The sequence below is a fragment of the Haplochromis burtoni genome, unplaced genomic scaffold (genome assembly GCF_018398535.1).
Source record: "Haplochromis burtoni strain Fernald_Lab_line unplaced genomic scaffold, NCSU_Asbu1 Contig_35, whole genome shotgun sequence".
NCBI classification, from domain to species: Eukaryota; Metazoa; Chordata; class Actinopteri; order Cichliformes; family Cichlidae; genus Haplochromis; species Haplochromis burtoni.
Window position 1 is genome coordinate 1603920 of NW_024582396.1, and position 16488 is coordinate 1620407.

At 42.8% G+C, this 16488-nt stretch overlaps 1 protein-coding gene across 6 annotated transcripts in view; it reads left to right on the forward strand.

Annotated features, from left to right (window-relative positions):
* The first annotated feature begins 812 nt into the window (after positions 1-812).
* Positions 813-16488, forward strand: part of kcnq5b (potassium voltage-gated channel, KQT-like subfamily, member 5b) — a 136637-nt gene continuing 120961 nt past the window's right edge. For 3 of the 6 annotated variants that reach the window (XM_042219607.1, XM_042219608.1, XM_005919283.3), the window contains exon 1: positions 815-2053. In XM_042219607.1, the coding sequence (XP_042075541.1) occupies positions 1713-2053 (341 nt within the window). In that variant the 5' untranslated portion in view covers positions 815-1712. Of the gene's footprint in view, positions 2054-16488 lie in introns of all 6 variants that reach the window. The other 3 variants (XM_014332658.2, XM_042219606.1, XM_005919286.3) reach the window with 3 other exon arrangements.

Genomic DNA, 16488 nt, shown 5'->3' on the forward strand with positions numbered 1-16488 from the left:
CGTGGGAGACGGTCGCATCTGCTGCAACCGCTTGGGGTGACAGAGGAAGATAGAACAAAAGACATGCTGTGGAAGAGAGTCAGAGATTAACAACATTAACAACTAATGATTCAATGCAGAGAGGTGTAAAGAAGAATTACTGTTTGCATCATGGGAATCCCCCGGCAGCCTACAGCTATTGCAGCATAACTAAGGGGGGATTTGGGAGTCACCTGATTCAGCCCTAACTATATGCTTTAGCAAAAAAGAAAGTTTTAAGCCTAATCTTGAAAGTAGAGATAGTGTCTGTCTCCCAAATCCAAACTGGAAGCTGGTTCCACCGAAGAGGGGCCTGAAAACTGAAGGCTCTGCCTCCCATTCTACTTTTAAATACTCTAGGAACAACAAGTAGGCCTGCAGTGCCAGAGCGAAGTGCTCTAATAGGGTGATACAGTTAGATGGGGCCTGATTATTCTTGAGGAGCAAGATTTTGAATTCAAGTCTGGATTTAACAGGGAGCCAATAAATGGAAACCAATATAGGAGAAATATGCTCCCCCTTTCTATTCCCCGTTTCTCTCCTCTGTTTCCTGAGGGGGGGCCTCTTCTTGGACTCACGGTGGGGCCAGCTTATAAGAATATTCAGCCTGTGTGATTGTGAACAGAAGAGGAAGTTCACACACGAGACGTAACTGACGTGACATTTTCTAACCAAGGCAGTGTTCAGCGTGGCTGCAGTGACACAAAGGAAACAACAGGCCGGGTTGATTCCATTCAGCCTCAGGACCCCCGCAGTTCAGAATCGTCTCTGAGTTTATGTCGGGCTGTTATGTCAGTGCAGCACCGAGACAGATACACAACAGACGGCGTGACAGGTTCAAAATGCACTTCGGCCGAGAAATTATGCGTCTCTGGTGCCACGTGGTTGCGGTGACAGCAGGACAGCAGATGACAGAGCAGCTTTGAAAAGAAAAGGGTGACACTCAAAGGCTTTTACTGTGCCAGTGTGATCAGAGTGATCAGACAAACCATAAAAACGTGTAATAAAGAATAAAGAATCGTAATACTTTCTGCAGATGTTCACTGCGCCTTCCTCTGCGGTTACTTTTCCAGCACAGAAAGTGGAAAATTCTGCAGAACCCGAGTTACCTGATAGACTTAAAAAACCAACAACCGGGTGTAATTTTGAACTTCTTCAGGAAATCGAATTACACGAGGAGCGACGGTTCCTCATTTGCATGTCTGCTGTCCTGGCGCGCGAAGACAAAACAACTCAGAGTGGACGCTTCTTTCTTTAAACAGCATGTAAAAGTCAGACACAATCGCCACAGCGACGACAAAGTGTGATAAAGATAAAGCCGTCGCGCGAGGGCAGCTCTGATGCGCCTGTGCACGTGGACGCAGAGGCGTGCGTGGAAGCAACAGGCGGTGAAGCGAGAGACGTCTCTCCTCGTGACATCTGTAACTTGTGATTTTGGTGCGAGCCAGCACAGGACACGCGGCGTGGATACTTTCACGCGCGGGAGCCGTTGTGTAAACGCGGAGCGAGAAAGAGGGCGGTCAGAGGAGTGACGGCACACGGTGCGCCGCGCGCTGCTCTCACTCCCAGCTCGGCTTCTGGTGGGGTGCCCGTCACACGTGCAGTTTGTTGTTCGTGCACGGCGGGACTACCGGCGTCGGGAGACGCATGCTTGAAAAGACCTGCGCTCACTTGACGCCCGCTTTGGTGATGCCATGCCCCGGAACCACAGCGGAGACGAAGGCGGCACCGGGCTCTGGATGAGGACCTCACCGGGGCACCGTACCGAAGGCTACGGCTTGAAGGATGTGGAGTCCGGCGGAAAGATGATGAACAACGCAGGAGACGGCTTGCTGTCGGCCCCCGGCGCCGCAGGTGCTGCCGGGTCCGACAACGCGAGGGGGAAGCAGGGAGCCCGGCTCAGCCTGCTGGGGAAGCCACTCTTATACAGCACCCAGAGCGGCCGGAGAAACGTGCGCTACCGGCGGCTTCAGAACTACCTGTACAACGTGCTGGAAAGACCGAGAGCCTGGGCGTTCATCTACCACGCGTTTGTGTAAGTTCACGTTATGATATGCGTGCGGAGTTGTGTGATGCGAGGATGCACACCTGTTGATGGTCCCTGCGGGAGGGTTTGCAGTTAGAAAGCTTGATTCAGTTTGGGGCACTTTTGATATGTGATGGCTGACATGCGCCAAATTCACAGCTTTTGCACATGAAGCAGCTTCAGTGTGAGACTAACAGGTCACTTTTGCGTTTATGAGTTTCATGTGTGCTGTTAAACCCGGATCTCAGGGTCCCGGCGGTTAGGACATCTTCAGCCATGCTGTGCGCCTTTCTTCGCTTCTCAACCAGCTGTATTTAATTTCCCGCGTGCGATTGTTTGTTGTTGTGGCGTGATAACTGTTCCTGAGAGGGAGGAAGGAAGTCGAGACACATGCTGACTGCAAAGCACCATTTTTTTTCTTTGGTGTGTGTGTTGTGTGTACACTAAGGGGAGGGGTTGCAAAGGGAGGACAGAAGCTGTTTACACACAACGCAAACAGCTCAAGTGTTCACTTTTCTTTCTGAGTCATCATTAAAGCTACTCTTTCAAACTGCATTCTTCATGAGCACATAGGATTTTTCCCTTGGTGTCGTGTGTAGGCTGTGGTCTGCGGTGGCACCTTTCATGTCGCATTCTTTTAAAAGAAATTACACTCGCTGACTGAAAACGGTTTTAAAATTTCCTAGACAGTGAAATCGAAATTTCATGTGTCGTGCGCGGTGATGGAAGGCAGAAATGGAAATCGGATCCTTTTCTCATTGCAGAGTTGGTCCTGTTAATAAATACTGGTCAGTTACAATACAGCAGCATGTTGGTTAAAGAGGACGCATTCTGCTCATTTCCAGCATCATGTTCTTGTTCCGAGGCTCAACTGGAGCTTCACATGATTCCCAGTTCAAAAAACCCAACTTATCTTTTGTTTAACTTTGCTTTTTCAGCTCCTCTCTGTTCAGCATATGCTGATCTATTGATGTGAAACTTTGGCCATATTTAATATGAGCATCCAGCACTGTAACTGTATACATGTGACAAAAAACAAGAAAAGAAAAGAGGGAAATGACATCAGGAAAGACGTTTTAAGTGGCGTATAGAGATGAAGCTCAACTGAAAATTTAAACCAAAAAACAGATTTCCCATAATATTTATGAAGACAGGTCTGACACGTCTGTAACTAAATGAGTTACAGATGTGCCTGAATGACATTTTTGGGTTTTATATATTTAAGTGTGTCTCTATCTTTTCATTTGATGTGCTGCCTCCTTTCACAGTGCTGCATGAATTAGCTGCCATTGTACTGGAGGAGCAAACAAAGAAGCTGTTGGCCTTGGACTCGTATGATCGACTGCGTGTGATGTTTATAACCACCTAACTAGTTGTAGAAAACATTCGGATATACTTTTTTTAAAACCTCTGATTAGTCCAGTTCAGTTTTACTTAGAGCTGGTTCACAAAACCAGTCATCTCAAGGTGCTTTACTCTGTAAGGTAAAGCTCTTAATACCTAATACTAGAGAAAACCACAATGATCAGATAAGGAGATGAGCAGCGCTTGGAGGCTGTGGGGAAGAAGATCTCCATTTTAACAGGAAGATGCTTCCAGCAGAACCAGGGTTAGGGAGGAGCAGCCATCTTCTCCATTTGATTGGCTTTTCTTTGTGTAGCTTTTTGGCGGTGCAGAGTTTAGAAGGATATGAGATTTGAACCACTGAGGCTATGGAGATGGACATGTGCACAGTCCAACAAAGACATTGCATCCGTCTTATCCACACGTCGAATACTGACTGGCTGAAGAGTTGGTTTGAACAGAAAAGGTAAAGACGACTGAGCCCACCACCAGGAGGCAGAACTGTGGAAAAAATGTCAGTGGTCAGAAAAAAGTACAATTTAAAGCACAAACTGTGATTTCAACAGACAGTTGTAAATGTTTTTGGCTTAGGAAGAAGACGTTCTTCGTATATTATGATCTGTTATCTCTCAGGCATGGGGCTCAGGTAAATGACCAGGAACAGCATTAAATTAACAAGAATGCTTATATTACAAGCTGTTCCACACATTGTTGACACTGCACCCTGGTGACTGTGTGCAGATACAATATGGGTTATTTGGCCTGCAAAGATCTGCCTTCTGACATGGAGTCGGCTGCACGTAAAAAATTAACATTACCAAAACTTTAAGATTGAGCCCGCAGAAGCATGTTGCTGTAACTGCATGTCTGTCTTTAGTTCACAGTGAACAGAAGCTCAGTTCCCTGGAAAAGCCTCCATATCTCTGCTGGCAACAATGCAAGTTATGCTCTTTTAACACAGGAATTGTCTTGTGGAAATAAAGGTACAGAGGTCTTTGTTTCCACCCAGTAAAGTTGTCTCAGCATCACCTTTTCATTTTGATGCAAATCGAGCTAGCTGCAAGTTGAGCAGTTTTTCAGCTGTCCATTTAGTGCAGCTCGCACACGGTGAAAGAATCACTCTGCAGACCACAGCTACAACTAGGGCCAAATTTAATTAAAAACCAAAATTGGTCAAAATTTGCAAAGGGCTGGATTTGGTGTGAACCTTGATTTTTGACACGGGGTTTGAATTATCATGCTTGTAGCTGGCTAACTAATGGGACAATAAGTTTTCTCAGTTTCTACAAAAGCTGTTTCTGAGCCACTGGCTCGTCTCACTCCGTACAAGTCTTGCTTCTTTTCCGTGGAGCAGCATCTGCTCCCTGCAGTGTTGGGTTAAAATTGGATAGTACAACCATCAACCAAAAGCTACAATAGCAGCTCTGTGTTACCTCAAAGATAAGCACTGTTAAGGCAGTTTGATGTTTACTAAAGTAGAATTCGACATAGAGACATGGATGGATTTACTAACCCCTGCAAGTGATTCCAGCTGATTTTCAACACTATATTTCTAAGCTTTAAATGTTTCTGTGACCTTTACTCCAACAATCCCTCCCATTCAGATTTGTTTGTATATTAACTAAAAGGCCCAAATTCAATGATTTGCTACAACCAAAATAGAGAATCTAGTGTTTGTGACCAGTCAGGGGTGTGGGTTTGTTTTACACCCTTTCATGTAAACTGCGTCATGGGCAACATTTTTTTTTTTTTTTTCCGGGAACCAGAATTTTGATTTTTTTTTTCTAAAATCCAGATTTGAAACTTTTGAATTACACTTGCTCTATATTTATTTTTAGCATGAACGTGCCATCGCTTCAGCCCCAGTACTTTGAGCCATCCAGCTTTATGCTGACCTTCCATATTCCCCTTTATTGGAGCCATAGCTTAGACGTACACCAGTCGATATGCTTTAGTTTGCTGTTTTTGTTAAAAGCTTGACTGAAAACTGCTAATTTACATATTTTATGAAAGTGAGTTAGTCACATACGCCCACAGGGATCTTCAGACTCCTCACATCGGCGCTCTAAAACATTAGGAACGCATGGTCGGGTGGCCTGGAAGTTACTGAATGCTTTTCTTTCATTCCTGCGGCATCAAGCTTGAACTGGAGATGTGAGAGGAGGAGTGAACTCTCACTCGGCCCTTTGCTGTCTCTCCTGTACTGTGATGAATGGAGCTGTGATGGTTAGTGGCCTTGAAGTTATACTGGTCTGCTTATAGGACAGTCGTTGAAGCCGAGTGTGTCACCGTCACAGTTGTTATCTTTGAAATAAGATGATATCCATGTCCATCTGATGTTAGACCTAACTGTGGTTCACCATTAAAAGCACTGCAAGCGTATTAATCAATCTTTCTTTAAATCACAACTCAGTAATCGGAGCACTCACTGGCTGGTGTGTAGGGGAGAGTTGGCTCAATGGACAGGAAAACCTGAAATTAACTGAAATTGAAAGAAGCAGCAAGGTGATATTTTGCTTTGGAGTCCATTTCACATTCTCATAATCCAATTATTCGGTGAAACCGGTGGTTTAAATGTGTTTTAGTAACCCAATAAGTACCTAATTTGCAAAGAAAAGCCTTGCATGTTGGGCACCCTCAGAAGAAGGTGGTTAGTTTAAATGCAGGTTTTGCACACGGTGTACCCGATACACAAATGGTAGCACTGTGGGTTAGCTTGGTAATATTGTAAGAGTTTGATAATAAAGAGGTGATTTCTATCATGTAAGCAACAACCAGGTAATGGTCACGAGTATTATCTGAGTATTGTGTACTTGGGGCTGAACAGTTGGAAAACATTTAACGTGCCTTTTTCTGCTCATTTACCCCCATATTCCTTCTTCAACTCTGCTAGAATAGATTTGCATGGTTCACATTTCAAAGTCCTCACCTGCCTTAAAGTGGGCCTTGCTGCTGCCTTTAGTTCATCCCCTGTCTGAACTAAGCCATTTAAGCTCCTCCCCTTTGAAAGGAAGGGTCCGTTTTAGCAGGCATTCATCTGACTGGCTGCCGTTCATACACACGAGATTAGAATGAAAGGTGGGTGTGGCTTCTGTGCTCACATGCTTGCCATGATCATTAAGGGATATCCCCTCTCTCTGACGTCAGAGTCAAGAATAGAAACAAAACTGTCTGAAACTGACATTTTGGGGCAGGAGAAAAAAAGTTATAGTACAATGATAGGAATGAAAGTCCCAGTATGCTGTTAATAATGTGAAAGCAATGAGGTACTATCAATAATTGTATTATAGGTTAGCGTTAGACTAACATCATCAGAAACATGAAATAAAGTGATAACATAATCTAATCTTGGAATAAGTTCCAAGTATTATCCATTCATGGTTATTCTGAAATATAACCATGGCTGAAAAATTCTTTCTGTTTCTATTAAAATTAATTCCGGTCGTAGATTAAACCAAACGTTTGTGTGGAAACCCTTTGGTTGGGTTTCTGCGAACTAATCACCAGACATGCAGACATGTTCACATGATACTCGACACCAGAATGGTCCCTGAGGCAAGCAGCAAATTTGCATAATCTCAGTTAAGAACAGGGTGTTTTTCCCGCCTGCTGTGCTGCTTTGTGATGTGAAATAAAAAGACAACCAAGACAGACATATATATTGTTAAACTCCAGTACAAGCTTATTTTTAAAGGTGTCTGGTTTTTAATTTTCTTATGCAAGAATCATAATTATTGTAATCATGAATGAAAGGCTCTCGGCAAGAAGGACTCAGTGCAGTTCGAAGGGTCACGTGATATCTGAATATGAAAAACTTTTTATTGTTAAAAATGTTATGTAACATTATGCAGGACTTTATGGACATTATCTTGTCTGCTGCTTCGCTAAATATTTTTGTAGCTTTGCATTGCTGACATCACAGCTGAGATGTGCTTGCTCTCCAGGAACCACCTGCAAAACACTCCTGTAGCTTTTATCACTGGGGAGCAGGAGAGCTATGATCACGGAGGTTGGCAGAATGCTGCGATATGGAGGGAAAAGCTGAATTTATGTTGTGTTACAGAGTAAAAACAAACACAAAAGGATTATAGATAATGTCTGTTTTTAAAGGTTCTCTGTGAGACTGTAATGTGGACATGTGCTTCAGTAATAGACTGTATGTAAAAGACGGACCCTACTGCATTTTGAAGCCTTGTTGGAATGTTTTTGTAGCCAGAGGGGTCATATTTGGATGTGACAGTGATGTGCTATGTAGCCAGCTAACTCTGGAAAGCCTTGTTGAAACCTGCAATAACTGTAAGAGTGAAACACACAGTCAGATACTTGCTAATTAGTGTAACTACTTAATTAGTTGGTGTAACTAAGTAACATCCATTTTCTTGACAGTTAACCCTCTGTACTCCATAATGGCTTCAGATGGGTTCTACTATTATTGGAAAAAAAACAACATTTCTGTACACTGGATATTTTAAAGTATTCTATTAACATCAACACTTCAGGAATTTAAAAAAAACTATAAGCTTCAGTTAAATATTTTTGCAATATCTTACATTTTTACTCCTGAGTCACCTCAACGCTCTGGCCGTTCGTCTGTAGTAAGTCTAGGATGTCAGTCTGTTTACCTCAACTGTCAAAATGCCGGGTGTGAGACATCCGTGCGTATTTACTCTGGAGGGTGTAAAACTAGTGAAAGGAGTCTGATACGAGTCAATAATTCAGCGAAGCACATCGGACATTCAGGCCTAACATTAGCGTTAGCTCGCGACTAGCTGTTGCTATAGCCAGCTTGTCTTGAGCTGTACTCAGAAAGGACGGCTGCACGCTGTAATTTTAGAGCCTGAACTTGATTTCAGGAGATGAGGCTTCAGGTGAGGAGGAAGAGATCTGCGTTTGTCTCCTGACCTCTCACTCACTCTTCCTGTTGCCTGCTAATAGTCTCCTAATAGGAAGCATGCATGTCTGATTGTTGCATCAGACATACTCGCTCCCTCTCTCTTTACATTATAATAGGAAACACCTTGAGATGACTGTTGTGAATTTTTGCTATTTGAATAAAATTTTAATGAGTTAATTTGAGCATTTACAGTTCTGACTCTCACTGGTCTTCACTGTTTTAGCATCTGTTCTGTTTGTTTCGTTAGCATCAAATTTTTGCAAAAACACTATGAAGGTTAGGTCAAAGTTCTCATCTCAAAAATGGCTCCCTTATGTCGCAGGTATAGTTCGTGTTCGTTAGCATCACTTCCTTATTACCAACTGATTAAAATCAAAAGGGGGCGGACTTACAATAACACTGTAAGCGATGGAGAGAAGAAACTGATCCTGACTGTCATGAGCTCTGATCCATTCAGCCAAATAAGCTAATTCTGCACAGTTTAAATAGGGTATTGCTATAGCTTTAAATGATGGCTGTAATCTATATGTAAACCATTTCATGCCCAGATTTTCATACAAAATATGTACTGAATAGATGGGTTTGAGTCTTTTTTAAAGGCTTATGTAAGCAGAGCGTGCCTTTAGAGAGCCTCGTATTCACGATTGGTTTCACATAACACATTGTTTCGGTGTAAAAATAGGTTGTCTTTATTTTATTTCTGAACTCTGCAGAACATCCTCTTTTAAACATCATAATTTTTTATTGACTGCATCTTAGTTACGGTAAATTGAGTTGGTCTGTGTCTGGACAGCAACATGGTTGATACGTGATTGATTACTCTATGAAAACAGCATCAAGCTCAGCTTCGTCACGTATTCTAGAATGAAATTGTTAGATAAACTTAACGAGTCAATATTTTAAATTGTTGTGTGATTGGACTTTTTGTGGAAGTTGCTAAAAATATATAAAATAGTTTTAATTGTTAGGTTGCATTGTAGGTGATTATTATAACTGTAAGCTGAACATTATATAGCTATTACAGCTAATCTTTTTATGATAGCTTAAAACTATTGCTATTATAAAATCACAGTGTATCTTTTTTCGCGAACCTTTTTCCTTTTAAATGGGAGTTTCCTTCCCACTGTCGCCAGGTACTCGCTGTTGCGGGTGTTGTTTAATCCTTGCAGTTTCCTCTTTGTTATTGTCTTTACCTTACAAATAAAAAGAACTCTTCTAGTTGGTCAAATTGGTTAATTAACTTTATTATGTTAGTTAAAATAGGTTGATAAAAATATAACAAATGGTTAAACTGTTTGCAAGCAGTGCAAAGTAGCTAAATGTGATGGTTAAATAAAAATGAATGACATCACTGTTTAATAGAGTAGCAGGTAGAATAAATGAATGACTGACATGTAGATCTGGATCATAGTTGTCCAGATCTGGTATAAAACCAGTTTAAACGAGTACAGTAGAGCATCAGAGGCATGGATGATGAAGCTGACTGTGGAGGTACATTAGATGAAAAGGTCGGGAACCACAGCTGGATGTCTGCTGGATACATTTTTGCGACAGCTGCAGCACTGAGCCCGCCTTTGTGCTGTACCGAGCCGGTAGCGGGGCCTCGCCGGCCCTCTCTCCTGTCCGTGCACACACGTACACAGTGCCGCCATTCATCTCACCTCTGCATTAACGAGCTCTTATCCTTCCAAGTATGTTCAGCGGCAGGAAAACACGCAGGGGAAATGGCGTTTCTCCGCCTCAGGTTTCTGAGCTGGCACCTCAAACAGCCGCGGTGCACAGAGTGGCGATATGGACTCACTGCTCTCACTTGTTAAATATCTATCAGTCGGTTTGTTGTTAGAAATACTTGGATTTATAGACTGCAGTAAAGGATGCTGGCTCATCCTGAAAGCTGTGTTTGATAAGCTTAGGTTATTGGGCCTGTGAAGCCAACAGACAATAAAATGTTTAGTAGACATCTAAATGACTAATCAGAGGCTGCTCTAAATCCCACTGCAGTTGTGTATTATATTTTGAGTTGTCATTTATTACCCACCCTTTTAAATTCTCACTTAGAAATATCTCTGTTCCCTCTAAGCCTCCTTTTTGTTATCATTTCGAGAGGTATGTTATACATTTGCTTAACCTTCACAGCATATTGGGGTATTATGCACACTTTAAGGCAATCTGTCACCTTTTCAGTAACTCAATGGAAAGAAACTTCCAGCATAAAGCACTAGTAAGCACAGCTGACCTGTATGTGAAAAGGAGCCGGCCGGCATGATCTGTGTGGTGACAAACCAGAGGTGTGATTCTTTACTCAGATGGTGGCTGCCTCACACTGACACTGTGAAAGTGAGAAGCAGACGCCGCGTCAAGAAGGTTTATGATGTGAATTTATCTTCAGATGCTTTGACGAGAAAGAGGCGAGTTCATGAGTGGAAAAGGGGCTAAACAGTTTCTGTGATGGTTTGTTTGACGCAGTAGCTTTTGCATGATGTTTTAGGCATGCTTCATCTAAACGTGTGCGACATCAAGGCTGTTTCTCGAGCACCGTTTGATACGGATCAACCACAGCCCAACTATCACAACCTGCACATCTGTGAGCTGGTTCGTGTTTATCAATATTTTGTTTCACTTTTAAAAAAGGGCCCCTGATTACTTTAAAAGGAAGACGCAGTGACTATTTACAGCACGGCATATAAAGTAAGCTACACCTCCTGTGTTCATGCTGTCGAAGAAACTGATTGAAGACTCCAACAGTGTGTCAAATGTGATTTTTAAACTTATATTTCCGATGAATAAAGAGCTCTGAGGCCAGGAATAGATCAGTTGACCACGAGATTAAAACCACCTGTCTAATAGCACGTAGGCTGCCTTTATACAGGCAGAATAGGTCCAAGCAGTCAGGTCACAAGTCCTCATCAGTTTAATACAGTCTTACTGGATTGTATTGATTGTATTGATGATGGTTTAAATATTAAGAATAATTCTTTGCGAGTTGCCGCTGTCTAACATTCACAAGGTTTAGTTTCTTTGCGTTAACCGGTGAAGCTTTGATCAAATTGTGTTTGAATTTGAGAAGCATGTTGGGATCTTTTTTTTTCTTGAGCTGTTCCCAAACATTTTTGCCACAGTGGCGGGGTGTCTTATCCTCAGAAGACATAATGCGCGCGTTTTTCAGGGCGTGCTGTTGCTGTAGGCGCTTGTCATTGGTCTATAACAGTGCAAAAGTTGATTGTGTGTGTCAAAGTAACACCACACGAGTGCCAGAACCTGAGCTTTTCATCCAAACGTTGGATCATAATGAGATGATTAATTGCTTGGCGCTCCTCATCGCTGTGACATATTCACTGTTTTATTTTCCTAGATAATGGGTTAGCAGTAGTTTTTAACTTTTAGGGTGTACGCTTATTTCTTCAACTGTAGCGTTTTCTTATGAAGGCTAAACAGAATTGTTGCATTTTATATATATATGTTGTAATTTCCTGCTCTCATGTCCTTTCACCAGATTCACCGAGACTGCCCTCATGTCCTCTCAGTCCTGTGTGAGTTATCATATAGAGCTTGATTTTGAGTCTGACAGAACTTTATTATTCTCCGTTATTAATGACGTTGTGTTGTATTGTTCTAATCTATATAAAGAAGTCCTCTCAATAGTTTCGTTTTTTTACCCAGTTGTATCATAAATGGTACTTTAGTATTTTTGCATTATGTCTTAGTTGGAAATCCTGGTATCGTGTTCTTGCTGCTCCAGCACAAAAACCTCCAGCCTGCCGATGTTGACTTTTTCACCATTTAAAACTGGATTCACTTTGTGTACATGGACTCAGCACAAACGACATGACACATTAGATATCATGACTGTTTCATGAGCTGCCCTCAGACTGTGTTGTTGTATAGTACCTATATGTAAATCACTGTGCCCGTTTGATGCCAATCACAGGATGGTCGCGGCTGATGGAAATTGCCTGCTGCAGGTTTCATGTTTCTAACCTCAGTTTACTCAGAGGGAGTTCCCCTCTCTCTGTTGTCGGGGGCTGCCTTTCTAAACACAAAGACAGGCCTTGTCACAGGACACGCCTGCACACATGCGTTGTGGGCATTGTACCTTGGTGAAGAGAAACATCATTTAGGTAAACGACACCTGTTTGCTTCCTTTGAACGCCGCCTCGCTCCAACGCCTCCCAGAGCCTACGGTCGAGATGTCAGGAGTTTCATTCCGGTGACATCTTGAAAGTCTCGCAAACCAAACAACTAGTAGACACCATTACCGTCTGGCTTCCCCTCTCTGAAAAATGTCAGATTCAACTTTCACGTTTGACAGAAACCCCAGCCCACTGCCGCGAAGTGAGCCTGCCACCGTGGGTTAGGGGGTTTTCCACCTGATTGCCCCTTGTGTCTCACTCCCTGATAAGAAAGTGTTTTTGTGGTTGTTTGTCCCAACCAGTCATTTCACAGGTTCCAATCTGTGTGAATGAGTCACTTTTAGTGTAGAGAAGCTCCTTTTTTCATACAGCTCTCTGTGTTAGCTCCCCTTTTCTTACTGCATTACTTCCAGTGTTTTCCAGCTGTTTCCTCCTGCTCTTATGTGACCTCACCCTCATTGTCAGTGTGACAATGGGAGGGACGTCAAACTTCACTCTCTTCCAAGAAGAACTCACAGTTCTATCAGAATGACTGGTGAGTGGGGTACCAGCGCTGGATAGACATCACTTCAGTCTTCATCTCTCTCCCCTGACAGTGCTATTTGTTTGCCTTTCTGTCATCAGAGGGCTTTTGTTGGCCCGTGAGAGACTGGTCTTTAACACAAACAAAGAGAGGAGCGAGTATCATGATCTTTTATGGCCCCGCCCTCCCTTTTAGCCTATTTTTATTGCTGTTTTAGTCCTGCCTGATCTCTAACTGTTAATCAGAAATGTGCTGGCAGATGCTTGCCTGGAGGGGTACGGAGGTGGCACACCAGTTGACTAATTTCTGTGTGTAGCAGTTCATCTGATGTGGAGTGTGACACAAGCGGACTCAGGCCTAATAACTGGGTTTATCTGCTGACAGCCGATGTGCTTCAGAATAGGCCTCATACAAAACGCACGCACAAACACGCGTCCGGCCTCCTAATATGTTTTTAGATAATCAAAAACACCAGCCAGCTGTCAAAGTGTCAGAGAAATCCCAGAGTGAAAGGGGCAATTTTGGGCACTTATGTGTTGCCATAGAAACTGATGCTGTCTTCTTGAGCTTGTTCAAGAGTGATTTTTATAAAGAAATGGATGGATGAAAGATGAAAGGATGTGCTGGGTGGGTTCCAACGGGCGAAAACAAAGAGCACATTCTCTTACCTGTGTTCGTACGATGGCTGTGGCGGCCCACGCTGCGCCGCCGTCGCCCACCGTGTTATATTGAGTCGTGTATCAGCTAGTTTTAGTGTTTGTTATGTACCTGTAGGAACCTTTAACACAGCCAATTCTCTAGCCAGCGCTAGATATTTGAATTCGTCAGCTGTTCTGGTCACTGCTACAGTTGTGCTGATGGAGGATGGCCTCAGGTATCGGTGATGGTCAGATGCATTGACTGCGATGCGTTGTAAAAAGATCCAGGCACGTGTTATGAGTGGATTCTGTTTTTTGCCTCTTCAGCTTATACGATAAACTCATGGTCACCAATTACAGCAGGCTAAATCATTCATCGCTGTATGTGAACGAGGCTCTCCCGCTGGCGTGATTCTGCATTCGTTCTCTTCATGCTGAAAGTAGGAAATAAGCTCCCTGATGTGTGTGTGTACCATAAGCATGTCTTTGTGTTTGGCTGCACAGTATGCATTATAGGGGCACAAGTGCACTTTCACCCCTTCCCTCTGTCCCACGTCCTAGTATCTGTCATGAGTTTAGTTTTTCCTTTGTTGTTATTCTAGCTTTTGTTCCCTTGTTTCCTTTTGTCTTTATTTTTGTCTTTCATTTACTTCCTGTTTTATTTTGACAGCTTCTTTTATTTTTCTTCGTGACTTGCTGTGTTTTTACTTCCTGACTTAAGTTTCTTCAGAGTTCATCTAAGTTTCCTCCTGGCTTCTCTCTTTCCTGATGAGTGTCTGTGTGGTTCGCCTGAGGCGCATGGACACTGTAATTTCAGCAGTTTTATCAGTTAACTGCAGTCTTAACTGTGTATCAGGCAAAGGTTACACACAGGTCAGGCGTCAAGTTTGATGCATGTAGTCTGCACGTTTTTCCTGTGCCTGCACAATGGTGGTACCTGCTGAATCATGGCCTAAGAATGATGACATGTTCTTCTTAGCTTAGTTGTGATAACAGCTGTGTGTGATGCATATCAAAGATGTCAGCTTCCACATCTCATCCCGCCTTGTGCTGGTATCTCATTGCTGTTTGTTGGTTTGTAGACAGGTCAGTGCAGCAGAGATGGATGGATTTATGCATTTCAGCTGCCCGCATTCTCACTTAAAATAAAGAGCAGAATTTGAATCCTGGAAGTGGCCTTTTCACATTTTTATATCTTAATTTGCGAAAGATAAAAGTCATTCACGCATACGTCACTTTATTATATTAGAGACTGCGCAACTTTAACTGATGTTGCTGCAAATGTCAAAAAAGGCCCACAGACTGATATGCCTTAGGAAAGACACGTGGTTAAATATAGCACCCGAGTTCGAGTGACGTAGGTGGCTTCAACAGTCAAACCAGGGCGAGCGTAGAAGCTGAAGATTGGTCCCAGTGGGTGAATGGCAGCACGTCAGCGTGGCCCACCCCCGGCTCTGTGCTTGGCACAAACCTGGTAGTGCTGCATGTGGGTAACAGGCCAGAGACCTTCCTGTCTTACCCAGAGGGTCAACACTGCAGCTGGGTAGCAAGTTTGTGCCTCATTTGCTCCCTCCATCACCACAGAGTGTAAAGGGAAGAGGTCAAAGAGAAGCAGAGAATTAACAACAGAGGGAAAAGACATTTTGGTGACTGTGTGGTGGTGATTCCATTACTTCCCACTGCTGTAATTCTTCTACAAGAATCTTTTGTTTGTGTTGCACAAAAAGTGAAATGTGCTGCAGATTTAAACTTTCCTCGATTGCATGACAACAAAATGACCTGTTTGTGTGTGTTCATGCTTCCCTTTCCGTTCATTTTTTTGTGTAATGCACCAGATTTCCTCATCTTATCTGTTCTTACACAAAAAATCCTGCACCAAAAATCTTAAAGATTTCCAGCTGTATAGTTTTAGAAAGCATGAATAAATAATTCACTAGTGTTTAAACTAGTGCTTAGTGGTTAAGCTGCAGCTTTTATCCTCAAGTGTATGAAAGCATTTACAGCTGCACACTTGAGAAATTAAAAAAGTGTTTAAAAATAAAGAAAAACACTTCTGACTCTAATAATGGAGGCAGATGACCATCAGAGTAATGTGCGATGACTAGATATTTTTTTACATACAGTCTGTGGCTCTGATCACTTTTGTCATACAGTTTATCAGAAGTTTGTAATTTTCTTTTAAATGCAATCTTCTTCCGTTTATCCTTCCAAGTCACAAGTTTCAGACGTTTTTTCAACATGTTTTCTGGTCAACCTCAATTTTTCTCATCATTATGCCCCTCCCACAAAGTCTTTTTAAACCAATGAGAGCGCCCCGAACTTATCTGTGGCTCACAAGCCCACACAGCCACGGCTCGTCCGATGTCATCTTCTGTTTGTCCTCACAAAAGCAGACAGAGTCAGCCAGGTTAGAGCGCTGAGGTTAAAGTGCTGAGGTATGAATGAGAGCCGGGCTGGTTTTAACCATTACATTGCTCTGTTAGCACTTTCTTGGAGCTGATTGTCAGAACACATTAGTGATGAGTTTGCTGCAGAGGTCACCTCAGGGGAAGTCCTCTGTCATGTAGATAGAGCACAGTGTGAGTGTTAGATGGGGGTTGGGGGCTAAAAAAGGAAGCGATTGCATACATGCCTCTGACATAAAAAAAAGTCTTCTTCATCTAATCCCTCTTTTTCTTCCTCAAGGCTTCTGGTGGTGTGCGTTCAGCGTTTGCAGCGTCTGTGCCCAGTGTTACATCAGCTCCTACAGCTGCAGCAAAACAGGCCTTCATAATGCAATTGCATGTACAGTATATTTAAAATGTATTTTGCTTTCATCACAATGAGGAACAAATAAAAAGCTCCAACGCGGCCCTAATTGCAGGTGAATTAGAAAAAGCAAAATGACTTATAATGTCAGAGAAAAGATGGCACTC